A 24,179-nucleotide genomic window follows, 5' to 3' on the forward strand; every position below is an offset into this window, starting at 1 on the left:
CCTGGCTGGGACCACCTCTGGGTCCTGGCAAAAAAAAACCAAGCAGTGATAAATTTAGGCTGAATAAGCACAGATGAGGTATTTATTATCTAACACAAAGCTGGTCCTGCAGGTTTGTTAATGCATCCTACACACCTGGTTTCCATTAAATGTATCCAGCAGCCTATAAAATTCTGCACAATGACTGATTGAGTCAGGTGAGTTGGAGCAGGGATGCATGGAAGACATATAGAAATGTTGCCCATCAGGACCGCAGCTGGACTCCCCTGATCTAACAACTTTATATTAAGTGATATTTCCCTTAAGAGTGAAATATCGTGTTCACTGCATTTAGTTATTTTCAATGTGAACTGTTTTTTTATATGAATTTACACTTCTAACAGAGTTTTACATAATATTCTGTTTACCTTTGAATGAAACAGAGACGAGACTTTAACTGAGGTCACCAAGGCCTTTAACAAGGCTGCATTTCTGATCTTTGAATCCCATTAAAACCCAGTAAAAGGCTGATGACTTACTTTTATGTAGGTCAGCAACATTATGTGGACGTTTACAGAGCTGAAAGTTCAAAGTCTTGTTGCAGTCTGAGGGCTGGATTCAGTCAGGCAGCTGAGAGGTTAAAATGAGGGGAAGGGGGTGTTGGGGTTAGGGTGCCCCTGAATGACAGGCCTTTTGGGAAATTCTAGCAAAATGATTTGCAGCATGCGATAAGAAAGAATCTAATCTGATTTTATTCTTTAAATAATTTGGGAATTGTTATACAACAGGGATGAAGATTATAATCTACTGGTGAATCTGCTCAGCCGTCCACATGCATGCAACGTCATAAAAACAAGACAGTGATGCTTCTGCATGCATGAAACATAAATTAATCATATCAAAATCTGTTGAATCAAGTTCAGTTTTGCCTGCAAAACCACTTAAATTTTATATGGGATTTGATGAGCAAACTATGGAGCATGCTGGCTGCAGGTTTACCGGCATGGTGCGAGTATTTTAGCGTCCTGAATCTACAAATGACCAAGATAATAAGAATGTTGTGGCTCATTCTTTTGCTTTGCTCCCACATGGATTTACCATCCTTAAAAAATGATCCCACAGCTAATATTTAGCTTTGTTGTGACATAATAGCAGCATACAGTACAGATGCAGCATATTTAATGCTCAGTTATGCATTCAGTTGTTCCCTCTATTTTCCATCATGTTTTGTACTTATCGGTTTTTATTTCATTGTTATTTTTAAAATTCCCATGAAAGCAGCTGTCTGAGTGAATATAAAGTTTAATGGCTTACACTGATTTATAATTTTTTAGGAAATGTAAAAAGAAAAAAGGCATTTAGTGATCCATTAGTCAGATGAGCCTTTAGTTGTGCTTTGGGATCTTTTGAACCATTTAGCTCCTCATATAGAAACCGAGCCAAATGCCTGATGGAGTTGGCGCTGTGTTAAGTGTTCAGGCTTGGCTTTTCCTCTTCCGCGCCGTGAAAGTCGGATGATGAAGTAGAAAGCAGCTCAAATAAGATCCATCGTGCTTTTGTGGATCGGGATTCAGCTCGTCAAAGATCTGCAGATCCATATGATGTGCAGCATCCCTGATATGTGATGACATCATCTGTATCTGTCAGGCCAACTAAACAACACAGTCGCCTTGTTTCAGTAAACTTAGTCGGCATGGTAACGTCTTGCTTCTTAAACCCGATGTAGGTTTTGGAGTGAAGCCTTTAGACGACATGAAATTGCTGAAGCAACACAAGAAAACACCTTCACAGTAGTGATGCAAATGATGTTAAAGTTAGTGGATAACCACAGGGAGATAATTCAATAACTCAAACACTTCAAAGCCAAAGTACGTCAGAGTATCAGTATCTGAGCTGAGTGGGAGGATGAGGACTCCGCAGTGCAGTCTGCATCATCAAAGACCCGGAGAGATCCAGAGAGCAGGACCAAGGCTGGAAGAACAAGAGAGGGATGTTTCAGTTTGCAACAGTTTTATAGTAAGACAATTAGATGAAGTTAAAAGCACATTAGTAGTAAGTTTTGGGTTTTTTTTTTTTTTTATACTGTATTCAGTTAAATTAAACTTATTCCCTGTCAGATTATGGGATGCAGTTTACTTCCGACTGAGCCAAGGTGATAAAAAAACTTCTCAGTTCAACAGTTTGTTTCCAATCAGTCTGATGAGGAACAACAAGGCTCCACTGGAGGCAAACTTTAGTTTTAACCCACTTTCATAGAATGACTGGTGTGATTGTTGAGAAGCCGTGATGCTTCATGACTTAGTAAACGCTGGAATTAGTGGTCTCTGCTACAGCACACTTAGTTGGAAATGAAACAATGACTCAGAGCTTGAAGTGCTGACAGTTTAATTTAAGCTTGTACCACTTCTGACAAAGCATGTCAACTTTGTCCTTGTTCTAGTGTAGATGACCAAGGTTAAAAACGGTCAGCAGTTCCTCTGTTCCTGTAGTGAAGCCAACGCTTCAACTTTAGTCCAGAGTGCAGAAGTGTGAAGCCAAAACAAAGTACTGTACGATATTTCAGTTCCTTTTTTTTTGTCAGGTTCATTTCCAGAAGATGAACCCTCACTAGTTTGACATTCAAATCCAAAGAAAGACCTTTGTGCTGTTAGAAATGATTTAAAATAAAATATAAATATATAGGAAAATATAAATTAGGCAACATGGAATTGTTTTGTAGGTGTGAAGGCAGACTTGCAGTCTGAAAAGGCAAATAAAAGCTACCTCTGTGAAGTTGTAATCAACAGTTTTAATCATCCACATTTTGTTTTTAACAATCATTATATAAACTTTCTTTCATTATGAGAGAGATTTTGTAATGTGACAGGGAGGTGATGGGTGGGGTGGGCAAAAAGAAGCTTATGTTAACGTCTTTACACCCAGTGAGTCACGTCTTCCTTTGGGAAAAACAAACATCTGAAAAGCTTCATCACTCTTTTTTTTTTTTTTTTTTTATTTTCATAAGTTTTTATGTTTAGTAAAATAATATTACCAAATCCAAATCCCTTTCACATAGATTTTGCCTGTTTGAATCAAGCCGTTTCCACTTCCACTACAAAAATCACAGGAAGTCCATCCGGAAAACAGCTGGAGCGAAACGCACGTCAGGCTGAGGTGGAGCTCGGCCAACCTGATGACGCGCAGCCTGTTTCTACCAAGTCACATCTGCAATATTCACTTCCTCTTTTTCATTGTGACTCGTTTGAAATCAAAACTCCATCCTTGCAATGCAATGCGGAGAGGACGATGCAAGTGCCATTACACCCCCCCCCCCCCCACCCCCCAACTGGAACTTACAGGCTGATTGTCGGCTTTGCACACAAGCCAGTAGAGTAACTTTACTTCTTACATCTAGATTATCAGCAGTAAAGATCCTGCATCTTCATTCTCCATAAAGTACCTTGTTATTGGACGGTGTGATGAGACTGTCCATGTTTCTGACATTCTGCCCAGTTAGAAATGCTTCTATTGTCTTTTTTTTTTTTTTTAAATTTATTTACCAGCTTCTTTGGTCTATTCCACACAAAGTCTGGTCTCATTCATTTAGAAATGGGTCATTTCCAATACAAACTACTTTGACTAAGTTTCAATCATTTCTGAGTCACAGTGAATGCATGCAAACAGCTTTAGCACCGCTTGAAAAAAGGTCAAATCTTTTCTGAGGATAAATCTATCCTTTATATCAGCTAAAACAGAGCACCGCTTTGTAGATGTGCCAGTTTTGCTGTGTTCTTTCTCCTTCTTGGTCTTCTTGTTTTTGTTCTTAGATATGGGGGGGTGTCCTTTTTGCCAACTGGACAGTCACAATGTAATTTCAGAGATAAAAAGCTGAGAAATTGCCCCGAACGAATAGCAGTGGATGAAGTAATCTCTTAGAGATGGATTGAACTGTTTGTGTGAGTGAAGAAAAGATTTCAGTAGACACAAGTTCCGGAGCGCCTGACATCCGATTGGCCTCGCTCGGTTCTGCGATGTTGATCCCAACAGCCTTGTTTTGGAGAAAACTGTGTCAGTTTAATCAGGCGCATAGCATGATGACCTCCATCGCGTTAAATAAAATCTAGTGGCTGGAAGCTACTGTTTCTCCTGCTGTGTTTAGACTCGACCTTGTGCCGTTTCATCTCGGAGCGCTCAAGTTTTTAGGTCTTCTGGGTTTTTGCATGCGGTGACTTAGAGAAAACAACCACTGGGCAAGATTCAGTTCCTCATTTAACAACTCTACAATCTGAAGATGGAAATGAAGATTAGGGGTAAAAAACCAGAACAGACTGTTTTAAAGTTCAGTAAGGTGACATTTCTCAGAAGCTGCATGATTTAATCCGACATCAATCTGTGTGGTTGATGACTACAAAACTCACAGAACTGAGCCAGTTAAGGGGAAAATGGACTAAAATAGACTTAAATGCTTTGTTTTTATAGTTTTAGAGCCTTTAGTCTGTTTCAGGGGAAGTTTTGTTTGTTTGTTGTGGAATGTTTACTGTTTGGGTTCATAGAGCAACATGATGATGGTTCCACCAAGAATTACTTTTTTTTTTTCTCCACATTTATGCAGTTTGTTGGTTTGCAAACGTTACATTGAGTTTTTTTTTTTTTTTTTTTTTTTTAATCTTACAACCAGGTGTGCAGAAACTAAGCTAGGTGCTGTTTTAAAAATCTAAACTTGGAGCTCTGTCAGCAAGAGAAGCAAAGGCATTGGTAATGGCAAATGGACAGCCATGCAGACCACTCAGCGCTTAAACTATACGTCACAGTCACTCATTCACACACACTCATACCCCAATAGGCATATCGGGGGGCAATGCAGGGTTCAATACATAGACCGTATATGAAAGATGGACGGAGCCTCCGGCGGTTAAAAGTGAAGCCTATGCGGAAGTGTATTAAACTGCAGTTCCCCTTCATCCACTAGGGGCTGCAAAACAGAGCAAATCCCCATAGACTCCCATGTTAAAAAGACCAACTTCACAGCAGAAATAAACATGTTTACAGCCTGGTTCGAAAATTCATATTCGGTTTATAGGTCAGGTTTACTTTCATGACAGCCGTGGGGGGAGTTAATTTTTTTCCAACTCGTCCGTTTAAAAGTAATTTAATCTCAAAGTTTGGAATATTTAGGAGCGTGTCCTGTTGATTGACAGGTACGCGACCTTCTCCTTCAAGTCAGAAGAACGTAAAACAACCGCGGTTTTTAGCTGGTTAACAACGTGACTTAGCTTTAGCCCGCTAACCTCCGTTAGCCGGCTAGCTCCTGTTATATCGGGGTTAGCTTTTAGCTACAGGCAGTTCAGAGTTCGCTCAATGTCAATCATCCGCCATGACGCTCACAGGAACCGCCCACCGAGCTTCAATTCAGCACTTCAGAAACCTACGGGTGACGTCACGGAGGCTCCGTCCATCTTTTTATATACAGTCTGTGTTTCAGTATCTTACCCAAGGACACTGTTTAGAGTCCTCCTGAACTACAGGAGGTTATGAAAGCCCCTCTGACTCTTAAGTTAGTGAACATTTTAGTTCCTATTTTGATAAGCAGCAAGCAGATCACTTATTTAAAAGATATTTTTATATTTCTATATGATATTCGGAGCTTTTGCAAGCTGGTTTACATTTTTTATTAACGCTTTTCTTTCTTTCATTTGCTCAGGATGCGAGGCAGAAGTTCCGCTCAGTTCTGGTGGAGGCAACGGTGAAGCTGGATGAACTGGTGAAAAAAATCGGCAAACCCGTGGAGGAGTCCAAGCCGTACTGGGAGGCGCGCAGGTTGGCCAGACAGGTTAGTCAGCAGCGTATGAAGAAGAAAGTAAAAGTCCAAACGAAGGAGCAACTCAGAACTGGTTTGTGACGGCAACTTTCGAGTCTGCACATGCAAAGTGTGTCAACAGCTGCAAGTCTCACAGTTTTCCTTTCGAAGCTGTGCCTTCATCCTTTGTGTTGAACCCTTTTCTCTGTTGTCCCTGACAAAAAAAAAAAAATACGTGCAAACATTTTGTATTCAGTGTTTGAAGTAGTGCATGTTCTGGTTGTACGTGGGAATTTTCCTGGTCAGACAACATTTAAAATGTTTGCTTTTTAAGGCACGTCTCAAGTAGGTCACCACTCCTTTTTTATGGTGTAAGTATACTTAAGTCCACGTAACCAGGGCTGGCTGGATGGGTAGGAGATGTCAAATAATAAGTGGACATAAAATGATGCCAGTGTTGCTTTACAGGTCTTTTCTCAGCTCTGTTTATTTATAGGTTTAAAATTTCACTACATTTAGTATCTCTAATTTTTAAACTGCATGTTGATCCATTTTAATTGATCACTAAAACTCAGTGCACTCAGAGAGCAAACTGCACATTTGGTTCACACTGCCAGCTCACTTCCCTTTTCAGCCCAGCTACAGTGTGATGGTTGTGTGATCTAAATAAAGAGGAAAGAAACCACCTGCACATCTCGATAAGAGCCCCTTGCAGCTGCCGGTGCAGTCGGCAAGCACGGGGTTGACTCACACTCTAAAGGCTTTGTTTAGTGTCATTGCTCTCCACTTCATAGACAGGTTATCAGTGGCATGCGCATTTTCACAAGCAGATAAGGAATAATTTTGAAAAAGGAGGCTAATTTGCAGCAGTGTGCTGAAATACAAGCTGTGGTGAAAGAGTGCCTCTGAAGTAACCCTTTGGCTGCACTTCCTTCTTTTCAGCCTTGTTGGCCTTTTTTTTTAACCCGTATGAAAGGTCTGTGAGAGAACTGCTGCTACCGCTGGGATTAAATGTCACTTGAAAATGTTGATCTGGTTCCTGCACAGTAATACATATTTTAGAGGAATGTTAAGGAGACATTTTGGGTGCATATTCCAAATAAATTCCATCTACCTTAATACTTTATATGCAGACACCAACGTGACCTGATTGCGCACGCTCTAATTCTTCTTTCATGTATGTCAAAGTTGCAAAAAACAAAAAACTACTGTTTATTTAGATGCAGGTATGATGTAGCTAGTAGCTCTACATCAAATGTCACAGGCGGAACTGAGATAATGATGTACAGTATGCGATTGCTCTTGTCTGTCATGTCGCCTGCTGTTCCAGTTCTACTTCGGGTTTTTATCGTACATTTACTGTGTTTTCACTCTGAATGACGGACCTGCTACTTTGTTGTAAAGCTCATCCTGTATCTTTAGGAAAAGAAAGTAGCATTTACTTAACTTCCTTAAATTAATCTTTTATTTCTTATTAAATCGTTTATCTTGGTGATTTGTTGGAGTAAAGAAGATAAGTATTCATCATTCGGAAAATGTTGTATCCTCAAAAGGCGGGGATACAAAAAACAACCCTCAGAGTAAGAAAGGAAGTGTTATAGTCTTTAAATGTTGGGCCACAACGAATAAGTTGTTGTTGGATTTGCTTATTAAAGTCTATATCTGGTTCTGCATGATGCTGGTGGTTTACACCACGGTCGATCAGGTGAAAAGTCCCTGGTTTGAATCTTAGCCAGAGTCTTTCTATGTGCAGTTTGGATGTTCACTCTGGGTTTTGTTAATCTGGGATACTAACTTAACCTAAAGGTGAGCATGAGCATGCATGGGTGAAAATAACTGAAAGAAAGTCTTTGTCTTTTCTTTCTGCAGTTATTTACAGCAACACTCTGAGCTTTACTTGCAGAACATGCAGAAAGGGAGAATTCTGGCTGAGACGTTGTGGCTTGTTGTTTCATATGCACTTATTTATTGCTAATGACAAGTCATGACTGTTAAAGGCCTCTCATGTTGTCATAAAAACACATTACAGAAGACAAAGCAGGATCTTCCAGAAGAAATGGAATGCAGAAGAAATCAGCATGAAGTAAATGATCCCAGTATCTGTTCATCTTCCATTGCTGATCCCTGAAAGTATTCAAAGCTTCAACAAGACCACGCACATCTTTAAGTCACCGGTTCAGCAGACATTTATAGATAAAACCTGAAGACTGTCGCATACCGTGGTAAATAGGGAGCCGGAGCCTTTTTTTCTAAATGTCTTCAATGCTGAAGCATCATGTAAATGAATCGCAGCGCAGTGCTAAACTCTCCATGTGGTTTATTTGAATTATTTGCCAGCTAAAATAATAAAAAAAAGACCTAATAGAAAAAGACTCCGTCACAGTTCTCATGCAGTCCTTCATCACTTCCACTGAACCCTTTTCACAGAAAAGCAGTGATGTTTTGCCTCTGTGTGAACGTATCAGCTAAACACAGCAGAGTGTTGATGACATGCTTGGTGTTTTCAGGACATTTGCTTTGCTTTGTTGTTTAGTGTTGAATGTGTAAATCTAATAAGGCCTCCTTTCATTTCATTTCATTTCATCCTTTCATTTCCTCTCTTCTTTTCATGCACATTTTCTTTTCCACTTTGCTTCGCATGGCTTTTAGTCTTCCCCCATTCTCCTCCCTTCTCCTTTGTTTCCCTCTTTCATTTTTTCTTCCAAGTTTTTTTGCCCTTTTCTGTCATCAAACTATGCACACGACATTTAACTTGAATCGTTATTTGATCAGACACAAATGAAGAAATGGTAGACAGCCTATGGAGAGGCAGCTGGAGAAGAAAATGACAAAATCTGACCTTGACTTCAGAAAGATGATGAATACACACCTAAGAGTGTTGGGTAATCTGCTCCTACATGCAGACATGGTACTGGCAGCTAATCTTTCATAAGTTGTCTGATTTCAGTGTCTTAAATATGAATGATTGCACAAAATAAAGATTTTTGGATGAAGAAAACAAGAAATGTACTATTGAAGTCTTAAGCATAGTGGAGAGCATTGGACAAATGAATGGGGATAGAAAGGGCATGAATTTGCATCTGTTCCTTGACTAACAACAGTATTTGAATTGCTTGTTGACTTCCTGACCAATTAAACACAAACATTTAGGAAAGAATTAAGTGATAATTGCATTACTGACTGAAGATTTACAGCTGAAATGTCCCATCAGGAGTCCTGCTGTCCAGTAACTTTGAGACATGCACAACTTTTCCCTTTTTTTTTTTTTCTTCTCTCCAGGACACTTCAGGCAGACATCATAAATGTTCAATGAATCAAACTTGTGACCTTTCCGGAGAAAGAAGTTCCTTCATACATTAACTTAGATGACTTTGCATTCTGCTTTTTAAATTTGATCTCATTGATCAAAGTTAGAGAGGTGGTCAAAAACAAAAACCGATCCGGGTTCATTTATCGGCAACGTGGGCGATAATTGAAGAAGTGGGTTGGGTGCATATTGCTCCACTGACACATGTTGGAAGTGCTGATCTTGCTGTATCTTGAGTTAAAGTTTCAGTGGAAGTGTTTTCATTTTTCAAACATGATGAAATATGCATCAGGCTCACTATTTATTCCACTTCACCTCTCAAGAATCACTTGCACATGGAAATAAAGCAGTAAGCATACATAAGTACCTCAGCTCTTGCTGCCAATATAACATTTTTCCTTTTTTTTTTTTTTTTTTGTTACTATTTCTTTATGTGGCTTTATGTGGTGCCATTTTGCCATGAGTTTGTAGTTTCCTCCTTCAAACTGTAGATTTTTCCAGTCCAAACTCGTGCATTTGCTTCTTACTTTGTTATTGTAGAGGACCAGCTGAGCAGAGGCGAAGTGAGTCCACTAGTCGTGTGTTGTGAGTTAAAATCTCTGACAGTGGATGAGTCGGTCTCTCTTCAAGAATCTTGCGAGAGCAGAATCTGATTGAAGGTGGCAGCCCACTCATCACGCTGCCTGACTCTGCGTCTGCAGGTTTGCCGGTGTCTTGTGAGAGAAGAGGGGTAGGCGAATGTAAAAGTTGAGGAGGCACTTTGCAGAGATGGAGATTTAAACTGGGGCATCATTTTCAAGACCTCACCAGGAGTAGAAGTTGTTTGGTGGAGCAAAGATATTTGCAGATATCTGAAGATATTTAAGTTTAATGGATTTGTAATGAAGAGAATAATTGCAAATAGATCTATGTGTGGATATAATATGCTGCAGAACTCAGAAAAGATGGACATTTTAATCATTCCAATATCACTTTTCAACCATAGTTTTTTTTTTTAATCATATCATAGAAACAGTTTTCCTTTTTAGGCTGACATGAAATTTGACGTCCTCCTTGGTCCTTTAATTTTTTCTGTGAGGACATCCACAGAAATGATAACAGTTGTGGTTTTAAAGACAAGTGGGAGGGTTTGTGATGGAAAAAAGAGTAAAGGTAGATAGAGCAAGCTCATTTCAGGTTCTGAAAATGCTTTTAAAATCAAACAAATTATAATCATGTGCTTCAAAGAGACTATTTTACTGACATCCCTCCAACACACTATATAAAATGTGGATTTCAGCTGCATATAAATGTAAAGTGTTGAACACTAACAAATTCAACAACTGAGAAGTCAATGTAAAAAAAAAAAAAATCTCAAGCATGGGCAAAAATTTATAATAAACTATTTATCTGCTGAGTCAGAATAGAGGAACATCCTGTCATGAAGCATGGAAATTCCTTCAGACTTCGATCAGGAATGATGACTCATCCACCTTCTCCCTGTTAAAATCTTTCATACTTTTCTCTCCTAAAGCTTCTCACCAGCTTGCTGCCCTCCCTCCCTCTCTCTTCCTCTCTCTCCCTCCTTCTGTTTATTTGCCTCCCTCCTCTGAGTGTTTTGGCAGGCAGGGCTGGTGCACAGGGGATTGTGTTGATGGATGAAGTGATTGATGGACGGAGGGAATTTGGGATTCATGGTGAAGAGGCAGACAAAGCTGCTCCAAGGTCGGAGCCATCTGGTTCTCTTTGGCCTCCTGGGACGCTGCATATGTGTTTGTGGTGTGTGTGTGTTTGTGTGAAATTTGCATTATTCAAGCATTTCCTGTACATTCGAACAGGAGGGATGAAGTGTATTGTTACAAACCCACATGGACATGTCTGCTGTTGTGTAACACCTCTGGCAATCATGTCACCAGCATGTGGAAACTTTGCTCTTATTCTTTTACAACACAATACATGCGTTCAGTAGTTGATTGCGTTTGTCTGTTTTGAGGCCTGTTGTTTATTTTTTTTCATTAACGTAGTGAAACAAACTAATCTTATGCTTCTGTTACCATTCCCGCTTCATTTTCTCTTAGTTTGGATTTGACATAACACTGTTTGGTTTTTTTTTTATTGCACCATTTGCCTCTAATATGGCTCCAAATCGGGCTCTGTTACATTTGCAGCAAGAAGGTGGCCATCACGGCGCCTGATGCTGAACAAACATTATACATCACCCAAAAACCTTGCACAGCAGCTAGATTTCTGATCTCATTTTTGTTTGGCGATGAACGTTGGGACATACAATCGAACAAACGGAAACGTCATACAAGCCGTCTGAACCTTTGTGGATTTTTGCTTCCATTTTCCATTTAAAGACACAATCACAGCACGCCTACCTCTCAGAGCGGACATGCCTAGACTTGCCCGTTGAAGAGCATGTAGTTAACGTCAGACGTTGAGGCTTCCTGCTGTTCAGGTCTTCTGCGGTTCTTTCAACCCTGAAGCTCTCTGGCATATTTGGCCCTGAAGCGTTTGGTTCAAACCGTCTCCCGGAGTAAACGGCAGCTTGAAGAGGTTTTGCTCAAGGCATTAGACAAGACTAAGATGGAGAGGCAGCATTTCCAGCTCCAACAAGAGCCTCACTCAGTTTGATAGACGTCATTGTCTCATTAAGTCTTTCTATGAAGGAAATAAATTCCCACAATCATCTGAGGAGCAGAGATAGAAAATAATGTCATTTCCTGGAAAATTAGCCGAATCGGGTCACTTTGAGAACAAGCGCGCTCTCCTCTTGTCTTAATTTTTGTCTCATCTGAGCACTGCTGTTGGCTGCTTATTAAGAATAAATCAGGATAAATCGAGGCTTTTCTTTCTCGTACACACAGCAGTGTGTCGAACAGGAGTAAATGCATGTTTCAGCTTTGAAGCATGAGCATGACTTATTTTTATCCTCACGTGAATGATATGAAAGTCATCCAAAAGTCTCTATAATGCTCTAAAAGCTTATTCTCCATTAAGCTCAGTCTTTGACAGCTCTGACTGATGATGACACCCCCCCCCCCCCCTCCCATTTCAATTGTGTTCGTCTCTTTCTGAAGGGGTTTGACCGATAAAATGTTTTCAAGGCCATTACAGTGACGCAGCTCTACAGAAATGACCTGCAGTGCATATTAATGCATCTTATTCTAAATAGCTTTTTAAGCATACATTGTAATTTGCTAATGAGGGCATTGCGCTCTGTACAAGCTTCCTTTTTTGTGTGGACAAAAACTTTAAAAAGACAGTTATTCTTTACATAAAAAGTTCAAATCTGCATCTTTTTATTACAGTATGAATGTTAAAACGTGTTGCATGTAATGGAGAGTTGACCAGCTTTGATCGGTGAGGATGACTGTGAGCTAGTCGGGCTAGCTCTGTGGTGGAGGTTTTGTTGGGGTGGAAACAACTTTTCGTATAACTGGGTGACAGATGCATCTTTTTTTTTTTTCTTTTTTTTTTTTTTTTTACACTTCTCCGTGCATTAATGCTTTAAAAACATTGCATTTTTTGTCCATCTTTGTTGATCTTCTAGACATAACATCATAAAAATAATCTGTAGCTAAACATAAAAATGTAACTAAGTTCATCATTCAAGAAGGTCAAAACAATGTTGGCTGCAAAATCAATAAAAACTAAGGATATTTTCCACAATTTATTTATTTATTTATCAGCATACTTTAGAATCAGGAAGTTTCCACTCCTCTAATCTATGCTGAGCTTGTCTTCAAAATGCTGTTTTAAGGTGGTGTGTCAAGAAACATCACACAGCACTGATCACACAATTGTTTTTGTATTATTTTAGTTTGATAAATATTACATTTCATCAATACTGTTAATTTTATTATTCGCAATTTATTATTTTATAGATAATTTAGTTTGATCCTGAATGGGGTTACTAATGTCCTGAATTCAGGATGTTCATCATTTCAGGCAAAAGCAAGAAGCTAGTAAACATGAATAAGTTGAAAATAACATAAAATATTTTAACAATAGTCTCTTTTTAAAACTTCAACTTAGACTTTCTCAGTGTTGACAAACCAATTAGTTTTTTAATCTCTGAAAATCAGCCTTCCTATCCTGTTAACAAGTTAAGATGGTTTCTGAGGATACTCATCTCTAAAATGTATATAATCTCAGAGAGCAGCAGATCCTTGTCTTTGAGCTGCCTACACATGTGCCTCCTTCTTGAGGTTTGCCTCAATATTTCCCAGGATGATGTGCGGAGTGACAATGAAAGAGGAGTGACAGTAATGCAGAGAGGTGTAAAGGGAGAGATGAGAGATGGAGGGATAAAAAAAAAAAAACAAGTCAGAAATGTTTCGCTTTGCAGGCAGGAGAAATTAAGAGAGATACTGGAAGTGACAGACTGAAGGAAGGAAGGGGAGATGGTGAATAAAGACATAAATGCATGGGAGAGGAAACCAGGGAGATGGACAGAGACGGATATATAAATGTTAGAGGAGAGAGTAGAGGAGACAGTTTGATACATGAAGAAAAAAAAAAGCTGACAGCGATTTTGAAGGAGATGCAGAGAACAACGTTTATAGAGACTGAACAATAAAGGTAGAAATAAAGTTAACTTAGGAAACTAAAAGGAATGAGCAGTGTGTTTGCCTCTTGTCACACTTGGTAAGTTCTGCGATATAAACGCACTGTTAAAAGCAGAACTGAGTTATTCTGCTAATGACACCTTTGTTGACTAAATAACCAAAGAGGAAGTAATGGCAACACTCTGTGTGAGCTATGAAGCCATATTAAGAAAGAAAAGGAAGAAAGTATGTTTTCTCGCCCTGTCTGCGCAGTTTTACATACTTAGTTTAGTTTGCATGGTTTGAACCTTATTCACCTAAGCTACAGCATAATTACAGAAGCTTGGGTGCCGATTCGATTTAAATTGCGATTCTTAAATTTCTTCAATATTGCTGATTATTGTAGATTTAAAAACAAAAATATGGTACAAAACTTATTTTTTCTCGTCATTTTTCTTGATTTCAGTTAGGAAAAAACAACACAGAAGCCAGACCATCCTTTTGCTGCTTTAATGCCCAAGAAGACAAGTAAAAAGATCAATAAAAACATTAAAAATGACAAATTTTATAATTGATTATTTTTATTTATTTGAAAAAAGATTTTTTTGTTATAAATAATTGATTTTAAAATTGTGTAGCAAAAAATCCAGATTTTTAATTCAATTTTTGCAGTAGAAATAAGAATTAAAAACCCTGCTTCCACATGGGTTTAACATCTAAGTGTTCAGCTTAATCACAAAAGTATAAATGAATTGTTTGTTACATGCAGATACCGCTATTTGCCTCTGCAGTTTTAATTTAGCCTGTTTTCCCCTTTCTCTATGATGTTGCATGCTTTCTTTTCCTCGCCACGTTGCAAGTGAAATCGTCAAACAGCTGCTGCATTATGGCAGTACTGATGTTTTACTTGCCTGTGGCTGACGTGTTGCAACTGCAGAGAGAAGTAGGACAGAATAAAACAGAGTCAGAGCAAAAAGATACATTCTTGTTTTATTGATGAGGTAGGATGTATTAGTCATACATGCCTTCCCTCAAATGAACTGAGAGACATTAACAATAAACAATGTCAACAACGTTTTTCTGCCTTAAAGCTAAATGAGTCAGTAATAAGTTGCTTTTTCATAGATAATTGGTTGTTTATTTGGAAAGACTTCATGGTGTGAATTTTCTTTTTTTCTTCTAATGCTGCAGCGTGTCTAATATCTGTGCTGACAGAAGGAGGGAAGCAGGGGGTGGGATGGATAGATGGATGATAGAGAGGAGAGGGAGTGAGCACATGGAACATGAGTTTCTGGTGGGAAACGTGACTGTAGAGGAGCGGCCAAAAAGAGGAAGAAAAAAAAAAGACTAAAACTCTTATTATTTTGCTCTATAGTCCATCTGTTATACACTTAGAACTTAAGCATTTTGTGCTTTGCTAACATCTTTATTGCAGAGCTAATGGCACATAAACGTAATGCTTGCTATTTAAGTGTCTCCAACCATAAGGAGCCACGTAACAGAAAACCGCAACACGAATAGGCGCTGAAATATGAGATCTGGGCCAATGATCAGTTCATTAGCTAGCTAAGCTAATTGTTTCACTGTAATTTCATTAGCACGACAGTAAAGCTATGTTTCATTTATTCACCTGCTGCGCAAAATTAGCCATTTTATACTTCTTAGATTCTCAAATGTAAATCCATGTTATAGCATGCTACAAAGTCTTCACGATATACTGCTAACACAACAGATTAGCGCCAACATTAGCTGCTAACTAACGTGATCTTCACACCTCCTGCGCCGATGAGCTGCAAGGTGGCAAGATATGATTAATAAAATTATTCCCAGACCTATGTTTTGAGACTGTTTTTTGATATTCATTTTTTATTCTTTATAGAATTAATGGCAAATTTATTAGTGGTTTATTATTTACTCCTAAAGTAAACCATTTTCTTCAACACAAATACTCTGTATTAGTAATGAGGCTACTGCTGCCATTAAAACTGGCTTTATACTTCTAGCTCTGAGTCTCTGGTACTGTGTTGGTATTTAGTCTGTAGCTCTGATGGTTTTGTTTATTCATTCATTTTCACTTAATCCAATTAAGGGTTGTAGGGAAGCTGGAGCCTATCCCAGCACGCATCAGGCTAGAGGCAGGGTTCACCCTGGACAGGTTGCCAGTTTATAACCATGATTTTGTTTAGTGACTGGTAATTATTCATGTCCAGCCTCCATGATTATATTATATATTATACGCCATCCAAGTAAGATGTGAAGCACATCATAAAAGAATCAAATTGTGTGAGTTACATGTGTACAATCCAGTCTGCAAGCAGTCTGCTCCTACTGAATGCATCATCCTGGAATAATCAGGCTCTGGAAAATCATACACTTTTATTATTGACCCAGATGTGCATTGCTATGCTGGTGCACATACACTGTGCAGCTTTTGTCATGAATGCTGCCTGTTTGTAGGACTAAATGACAAACATTAGCCATTTTTCCTCTTTGTGTTGCACACAAAAACCTGCACTTCACAGAGCTATAAATAAATTCTCACTCTGGGAAACATTTTATTAACTAAAAGTTAATATAGCGCAACACTCTTCATTTGGAATTATTATGCTCATCTCAGTAGTCTCATTTCAGCCTCTTAGTCTCATCTTTTCTGTCCTATTGCCTATGAACCAGAAATTTACAGCCAAATATTTCAAAGCTGCCTCCATTCCAGAAATGCACCCAAAAGGAGAAAAGGTAAAGGAGAGAGGAGGTTTGCTGGATATGCTATGAACTACAACACACAATGGCATCCTTTGCAGAAGTCTGTCATATGTGTGACACCTGAAGAAGTACATCTTGTTAATATAGATGAACTGTGTGCTGTCTGACGTACAGATCCAATACTCATCACTTTAAAAAGGTTTCAAGTTAAAGCTTTGAAGTGAGGCCATCTCATTTTATTAAATGCCCCTCAGCTTGACTCCTCTATCCTTGTCTTTGTCCTTTACTGCTTTGTGTGTTTCACCAGTGGAAGGAACAGAGATATGAGAACGGTCAAGAGGATGAAATGAATGTGCGCAAATTGGGAAGTGTGTATGAAAGGCCAGTTATCTTATCTGTGAACATCAAGTTACTTTGTGCTTCCTCCATTCTACCATGTTTTTAGCTGTTTTGTGATTCCAGAGAAGAAGCTACTTGGTGATAGATTCATCTTGTTTGGCACTGTTTGACTTTGATCAGCCCATTGAGTCAGCATTTTCCTCGCTATGTGGACTCTTGTTGGTCAAAGCAGAGCCGTCCTGCTAGATGACAAGCAGTGAATTGGCTTTTGTGTGAATGATTACCATCGTAAAAACTGCTGCAGAGAGACTGCAACACGAGACGCATCACCACAGGTCACTCGTCGCTCTCTGTTATGTTCAGGCAGGATGGAACACAAAGCAAACCACATGACTGCAACAAGGCGGAGGTTGTTTGGATCCTGCTGTGCTGGCATGTTGATGAGCGTAGAAAATTAAATTAGCGCAAGCATGCGGCGGTGTGAGAGCATCTGGGGTTTGACTGAGAGAGCCGATGGAAGACACAGAATCCGTAGATGTAAACTGCTGATATCGGGCAAATTCTTGGAAATATTCTTTGTTTTCATGTGACTGCATCATAATGATGTAAACAGAAAAATAAAGTAATATACATGCATACAAATCAAATAAGTATACGATTGGCATAATTCAGTTTGGGATGTCACAAGACTGGCAGCACTTAATTCCTGTTATTTACTCTTTAGTAAAACGATTAATTCATACCAGTGAATTATGTCAAATTGGTGGAAACTACCGCCACTAATTTTAAATACCTTCAGACTGACTGACCTGAATTTAGTTTCACTTCCAAAAATCCTAAATATTTCTATCTGGATCATGTTTTGGTATAAACGGCTTTGAGAGAGCCGTAGTGATTCTTCAAAGCTGCAATTCTTCTTTGGCTGCAATTCAGTCCCAGTAAAGTTTGTGCAACTAGTTCAGACGAACTGGGTCAGTAGAACAAACTCCTCACTTCATTTTCAGCAATGTGTTTATAGCCTCTTTTTCTTCTCAGTCACGGAGCATTAAAGGCCTGTCACTCTGCGAAGCTATTAACAGTCCTGACTTCTTGCTGAGTTTTTGCTCTGAGTTGATGAGGTTTTCCTCAGACCTTCAGAAAACTGGAGAAGTTTCTGCATGGAGAGCACTTCACCAGTGACTCATCACGATCGCATTATGTGCTGCACTTCATATCTGCATGCACACCAGTCTTTGTCACTGTTGTGTTGCACCCCTTCACTCAGCTATTTTAATCTGCATCAAAATCAACCCTGTCAGCTTAATTTTTGCTGATGACGATATGATGTGCACACAAACGTGTGCGTTTTGGTTTTGCCACGCCTACCAGATCTAAGGCATGAAGACGAGGTGCTCTGAGTAAGAATTCATTATTCCAGAATAATGAGCAGCCTACAACTCTGCTTCACAAGATACAATGTTTATCTTGTGGCAAGTCCTGAATGGATTTCCATGAGAAGGACTTAAACCAAGCAGCAGTGGTTAAAGTGAAGCCTATGTGGACGTGTATGAAACTGCAGTTCCCCCTTCATCCGCTTGGGGCTGCAAAACGGAGCAAATCCCCATAGACTCCCATGTTAAAAAGACCAACTTCACAGCAGAAATAAACATGTTTACAGCCTGGTTCAAAAATCCATTTATGGTTTAATAGGTCAGGTTTACTTTCATGACAACTGTGGGGGGGAGTTCATTTTTTTCCAACTCGTCCGTTTAAAAGTAATTTAATCTCAAAGTTCGGAATATCTAGGGGCGTGTCCTTTTGATTGACAGGTACGCAACCTTCCCCTTCAAGTCAGAAGAACGTAAAACAACCGCGGTTTTTAGCTGGTTAACAGCGTGACTTAGCTTTAGCCCGCTAACCTCCGTTAGCTGGTTAGCTCCTGTTATATCCGAGTTAGCTTTTAGCTACAGGCAGTTCAGAGTTCGCTTAATGTCAATCATCCCCCATGACGCTCACAGCCCCCCTCTCAGCTCCACCTCTTTGCCCATATTTGTATTTTCCTGGCGAGACGACATGCATGCCGCTGCCAAGATGGCGATGGTAGGAACCGCCCACCGAGCTTCAATTCAGCTCTTCAGAAACCAACGGGTGACGTCACGAAGGCTCCGTCCATCTTTTTATATACAGTCGCTGAGTTAAACACTGCAGCTGATGTGTTGAGGCAGAGCTGAAAAAAGCTGGTAACATCTGCAGACTCCACAGGACACTGACAGGTTTCCAACCTGCAGGATTACATTCTAAATATATACATAAATGTTCCACATTTACTAAATTAATTCTTCATAGATGTGTCTTATTTGAAAATGACCATGATTTGGGGAAGTCTCAGTTTGGACAAAACTTAAGGCTACGCAGAGCAGAGCAACGGAAGAGATGATTTCTTACCATGTTAAACGAATTAAAGAGAAGGAATAATCATGAGTTGAAGCACGATCCTGTATCTGACTATTTTTGCAGAATGTCCTGTAATGTGAATATTACCCACAGTGTGTTCAGACACAGTCAGGCTTGCAACACTATGTGATGACATGGTGTGTTACATGGACACAGTCCAGGGTTAGTCAGCATTTTTCTTTTGCAATCTTTGAATGTAAAGAGGAAGTCTATTAATGTTTGTTTTTCACTGTTGTAACAAAAGTGATTTAAATGTTTTGACTAGTTCTAGAAAATGGTAACGTTCCTAAAAAAAAAATAAATAAATAAATAAATAAAAAAAATAACAGTATTATGGTTATCATGTATTTAAAAAAAAAAAAAAGAAAGAAAAACTAGGCATTTGTCACTAGCAGATCTGATATCATCTGGAGAATCTTTATCTGTAAAATAATTTTCAAATTTTTTTCCAAAGGGGAAAAAATACAATAGTGATATATTATATATTCATATCGTCCCGTTAAAGAAGGGGGGGGGGGGGGGGGGGGGGGGGGAAAGCTGCCTGTGAAATAAGCTGAAATTGACAAAATGAAAAAAAAAAAAAAAGAAAGTAATGACATTCTTTCCTAATTCTGGTGCTGTAGATTTTTTTTTTTTTTTTTTTAAACAAACTTGTTATTATTATTTGAATGACTGTTGTAAAGTAAGCCTTTTCTTTAATGAAAGGAGGAAGGCTGTACATCTCCAAATCTTCCCAAACAAATATGACGTTTGTATTTTTACACAAAAGGAATTATTGCATTTTGATGTAATTATATAAAATTACATGTATGCATTATGTTTTCTGGATTGGCTTCTGTGGCCAAAGGTGATTTGATTTCATGAAGCTACCAAATTGCATGAAACTCTTAAGTTTACCTGAAAAAGTGCACGTTGCATGGAACTTTGGCTTTTGGATGACTCGTCCATTTACACTGTGAGCATGACGGTGGTTTTATCTGGTGCCTCAGCTGTACGCCTTCGCTCAGTCACCAGAGTGACGTCAAAGATGCTCTTATGCAACTCAACATGTAAACATGTAAACAAAGAGCTCTGTTGATGGGGGTTTGGTTCTGCAAGTATTCTCCTTTTTACATCTGTGAAGCTGATGTTTGGAACAGAGGAAATGTGTGTTTATGTGGGTTAGATTAATTTAAGCTGTTTATTGTAGTTGACAATTTCCATTACAATGTGCATAATGGAATATTTTGAAGCATTTATTGAGCTTGAATTATTTCCTTTCTGACAAAACCAAGAAGGTTTAATATTGTGTTACTGCAAACATGTGAACTACTGACTGAAGAACTGAAGAGCCATTTTAACTTTTACTGATCAATAAAGCCAAACAGGATTCTCCTGATATGAAATTGACTGAAAATGGATAGATGAGACATATGCAAGTAACGGTCTGCAGAAGTTTAAGATCCACACTGGATTCATCCAGATGAAGCAAGGTTCAAACAGAATATTCACAGAAGCTTGAAACAGTGACGATGTTGTTGGGTTCAAACCTGCCGCCTGATTTTGCTGGATGTTGACATTCACAGCAGATGGGTGATTCTAGTAGCACCAACAATTCTTACAACCTAAAAGCAGCTGAACTGGGATGTTGTAAACAAAATAATCAGTTGGTTTGTTTGTCCCACAGGCTCAGCTGGAGGCCCAGAAGGCCACCCAGGATTTCCAGAGAGCCACTGAAGTCCTGCGAGCGGCGAAGGAGACCATTTCCCTTGCTGAGCAGAGGCTCCTGGAGGAGGACAACCGGCAGTTTGACTCCGCCTGGCAGGAGATGCTGAACCACGCCACACAACGGGTGAGAATGGGAGGATCACATCAGAAATGGAAGAAAAGACTTTTTATTTATTTATTTTTTTTATTTTACTTGTTTGAGACCTTCCTTCTGGCAAAATGTTCAAACTACCATATCAGTCTTTTAACACCTGATAAATGGATGACTAGATGCACCTGGTTCCATGTTTGCAGGGATGAAATCTGCAACAATTCAGTAAATCTTAGGGGCTCTGACGACATGCTTTCGTCCCAATTTGATTCCAATTTTTTTGGGTGCCAATTCGATTTAAATTGTGATTCTCTTAATTCTTTGATATTGCTGATTTTTTATAGACTAAAAACAACAAAGAAAAATGTAAAAAAAAAACCAACATATATTGCTCATCATTTTTCTTGATTTTAATTAAGAAAAAACAACAGTTGCCAGAACATCATTCTGCTGCTGTAATGCCCAAGAAGAGAAGTAAAAAGATCAATAAAAACTATAAAAATGACAAAAAAATTACAATTAAATATTGTATTGAAAAAATATTTTTAACGAAAAAATCAATTTTAAAATTGTAAAACAAAAAATTATAAATTTGACTTTTTTTTTTTTTTTTTTAATTCGATTTCCCACCCCTAGAAAACATGCTCTCAAATGATGTAAAGTGTGTTGATTCAACACTTCAAAGCTGAACCAGCCAAACAGTGTGACTAACGGGGAGTTGTGATTGGTTGTTACAGGTGATGGAGGCAGAAAACACCAAAACCAGAAGTGAGCTTTTACACAAGGAGACGGCGGCTAAATATACAGCAGCCATCGGCCGAATGAAGCAGCTGGAGAAGAAACTGAAACGTACCATCAATAAGTCCAAGTAAGACCTTCACTTTACTGTCGGAGAGCAACAAGTTACCGTTCTGATGCGGCCAATCAGAATACATTTTATCATCCCAGCACAGTGAAAGGTCTTCCAGTACAACCTGCCCCAGGAAGACTGAGGCAGCAGCAACCAGAGGCCCATGTTTCCACTCCATGCTCAGCTTTAGAGGCTCTGCCATAAAAAAATAATCTGCTTAAAAATTTTTTTTTTTTTTTTTTTTTTAATTTTCCACCAGTATTTTCCATTTACCTGATTAAAATTGATCATATTTACAGATATCTGAACTGATAGTTATTGTATTTTCCAGTTTTAAACTGTATTATCTTCAGCCATTTGTCCTCTGCTGGACCAGCATGTGGACTCAGAGGGGTGTGGAGCTGCTGAGCCTCCAAAGCAGACTGTCTGCACACGTCTGACTGTTCGGGGCCGTTTTCTACCAAATGTTCAGGAGCAAACAAAAACATGAGGTTTTTCTGAGACAGCCGAGTTCGTGTTCTAATCAGAGCTGAATGTGAAACCCTGGAGATCCTGGTTTCTGTCTGCGGTCAGTCAGTCTGTCCAGCTGTCTGACAGACTTTAATTAAACATAGTAAAAGTATTTTTCATCACAGGTGACGTGGCTCCTGCGTCCCTCTACGGATTGAAACGGAGTCAGATGTCAGTGGTTTCAGTTTGCTGTGAAAGCAGCAAGTCACGCTTCTCTTTTCACCTGAAAGTGGTGACTTTCTTAACCAGTGAAACCTGTCCAGTCCACATCAAAGCCACCTGTTTATCGTACACCTGTTAAAGAGGAAGTTTGACTAAATGAGGCACAGTCACAAGTTTTACCCTTCTATAGAATCACATGACGAGCGGTCCAGCTGCCGCTGAGAAATCGAAGCATGAAAAATGTCATGATTATTGTTACTATGTGACCTTTTCTGTGTCGTGGAAGAGTCTGGCCCAATCAGGACACATGTTGATTCAAAGCTGCTACTGTCAATAAACCAGTTTTGTCAAATCAGCTGTTCGAAACTAAAACCAATCATACTACAGTTGGGTTAAAAAACCAAGAGAGAAGCCAAAAATGTTCAAACGGGACTTTCTAAGGTAATATTTGCTCCATCTTTGCAGTATTTGAGCCATAAACCTGAAACCATTGCTGACTCTGACCTACACTGTGCATATCGGGAAGCTGCCTTTCTCATGGAAATGGTGTCAGGACCTCCAAAGTTAATTTCTGTTGGGAATAAATGTATGTTTGGAGCTCAGAAGTTCAGGTTCTGAACTCAATCTTCCCTCCCACTAATATGGGTTGTGTCGGCCTCCCGTTGTCACTGATGTTTAGCAGGCACTAAGATGTGCAGACATGCTTTACACAGGCTCTGACATGTGTAGACCTGCCTGATGAAGGACAATGAATGGAAAAATATTCTGTTGATATGATGCAACTGTGTGTGTGTGTGTGTGTGTGTGTGTGTGTGTGTGTGTGTGTGTGTGTGTGTGTGTTAGATTTTTTTTTCTTGAAATGCACCACAGCGATCCTCATCTTTGAGGCTTGTTGAGTGTGTGTGTGTGTTTGTGTGTGTGTGTGTGTGTGTGTGTGGTAGGTATTAAAATGTTTTTGAATGACTCTTTAGTTATATAACCAGCAGTCAAGAGGGTTCATTCACTGGCCAAGGTTTAAATCCTGCACCTTCATGCTGTGAAGCGACAGGTCAGCCATCGTGCAGCCAACCATGACGCTTCGTCAGACTTGTACTCTGCACAGCATCAGTCAAAAGGACAAGTCCTAAAACAATGCTCAGGTCCACGGGAGCAGAACAAATTCTGCTTGCTGTAATTGCCCCTGTCAGGCTTTTAAGTGATCATTTTCCTTCTTGTTTTTATTTTGGTCCATGGCTTAAAAAAAAAAAAAAAAAAAAAAAGACTAACTGTGGATAATTTCCAGAGTCGAACAGTTTTGCAACATTTCCTCCTGTTTTCTCGTGTCCATCTCTTCGGTACTCCTGAACAAGCAGCATTATATTGTTTTTAATTATAGAATCATTTCAATTATTTTACAGACATTGAACAGATGCTTTTTACACTTGCATGTAAGAAATGAAAGTTGATCTTAAGCTGTTGAGAACAAAGCTGGATCTGCTGAGTGTCAACTCCTGTGTGCAGTTTTTCCTTTTTATTTGATTTTTCTTTGGGTCTCGCTCCATCAGCAGCTGCAGCTTTGCTGCGTCTTGCCTCAGCAGGGTCTTAATCCGTTCTGCATTGCTCACTCATCCAGCATCCCAGCCCCTTTATCTCATTCTCCTCCAGGAGGTTGCCATGGTGATTATGTGGAAACTGTTTTTCTGGGTTACTTTGCTCTTTTTTGTCCCTCTTTTCCTCACTCCTGACCTGTTGTCTTCCTCTTCCACAGGCCTTACTTTGAGATGAAGGCCAAGTACTACCTGCAGCTGGAG

General features: G+C 39.2%; 1 protein-coding gene across 1 annotated transcript in view; it reads left to right on the plus strand.

The window, feature by feature from the left end:
- Positions 1-24,179, plus strand: part of LOC306756496 (SH3 domain-binding protein 5-like) — a 31,227-nt gene that overhangs the window by 2,183 nt on the left and 4,865 nt on the right. Inside the window, 4 exon segments of the mRNA XM_079241236.1 lie at positions 5,660-5,788; positions 20,736-20,900; positions 21,605-21,735; positions 24,137-24,179. Coding sequence (XP_079097362.1) covers positions 5,660-5,788; positions 20,736-20,900; positions 21,605-21,735; positions 24,137-24,179 — 468 coding nt within the window.

Source organism: Telmatherina bonti (assembly GCF_933228915.1).
Source record: "Telmatherina bonti genome assembly, chromosome: 5".
Classification (NCBI taxonomy): Eukaryota; Metazoa; Chordata; class Actinopteri; order Atheriniformes; family Telmatherinidae; genus Telmatherina; species Telmatherina bonti.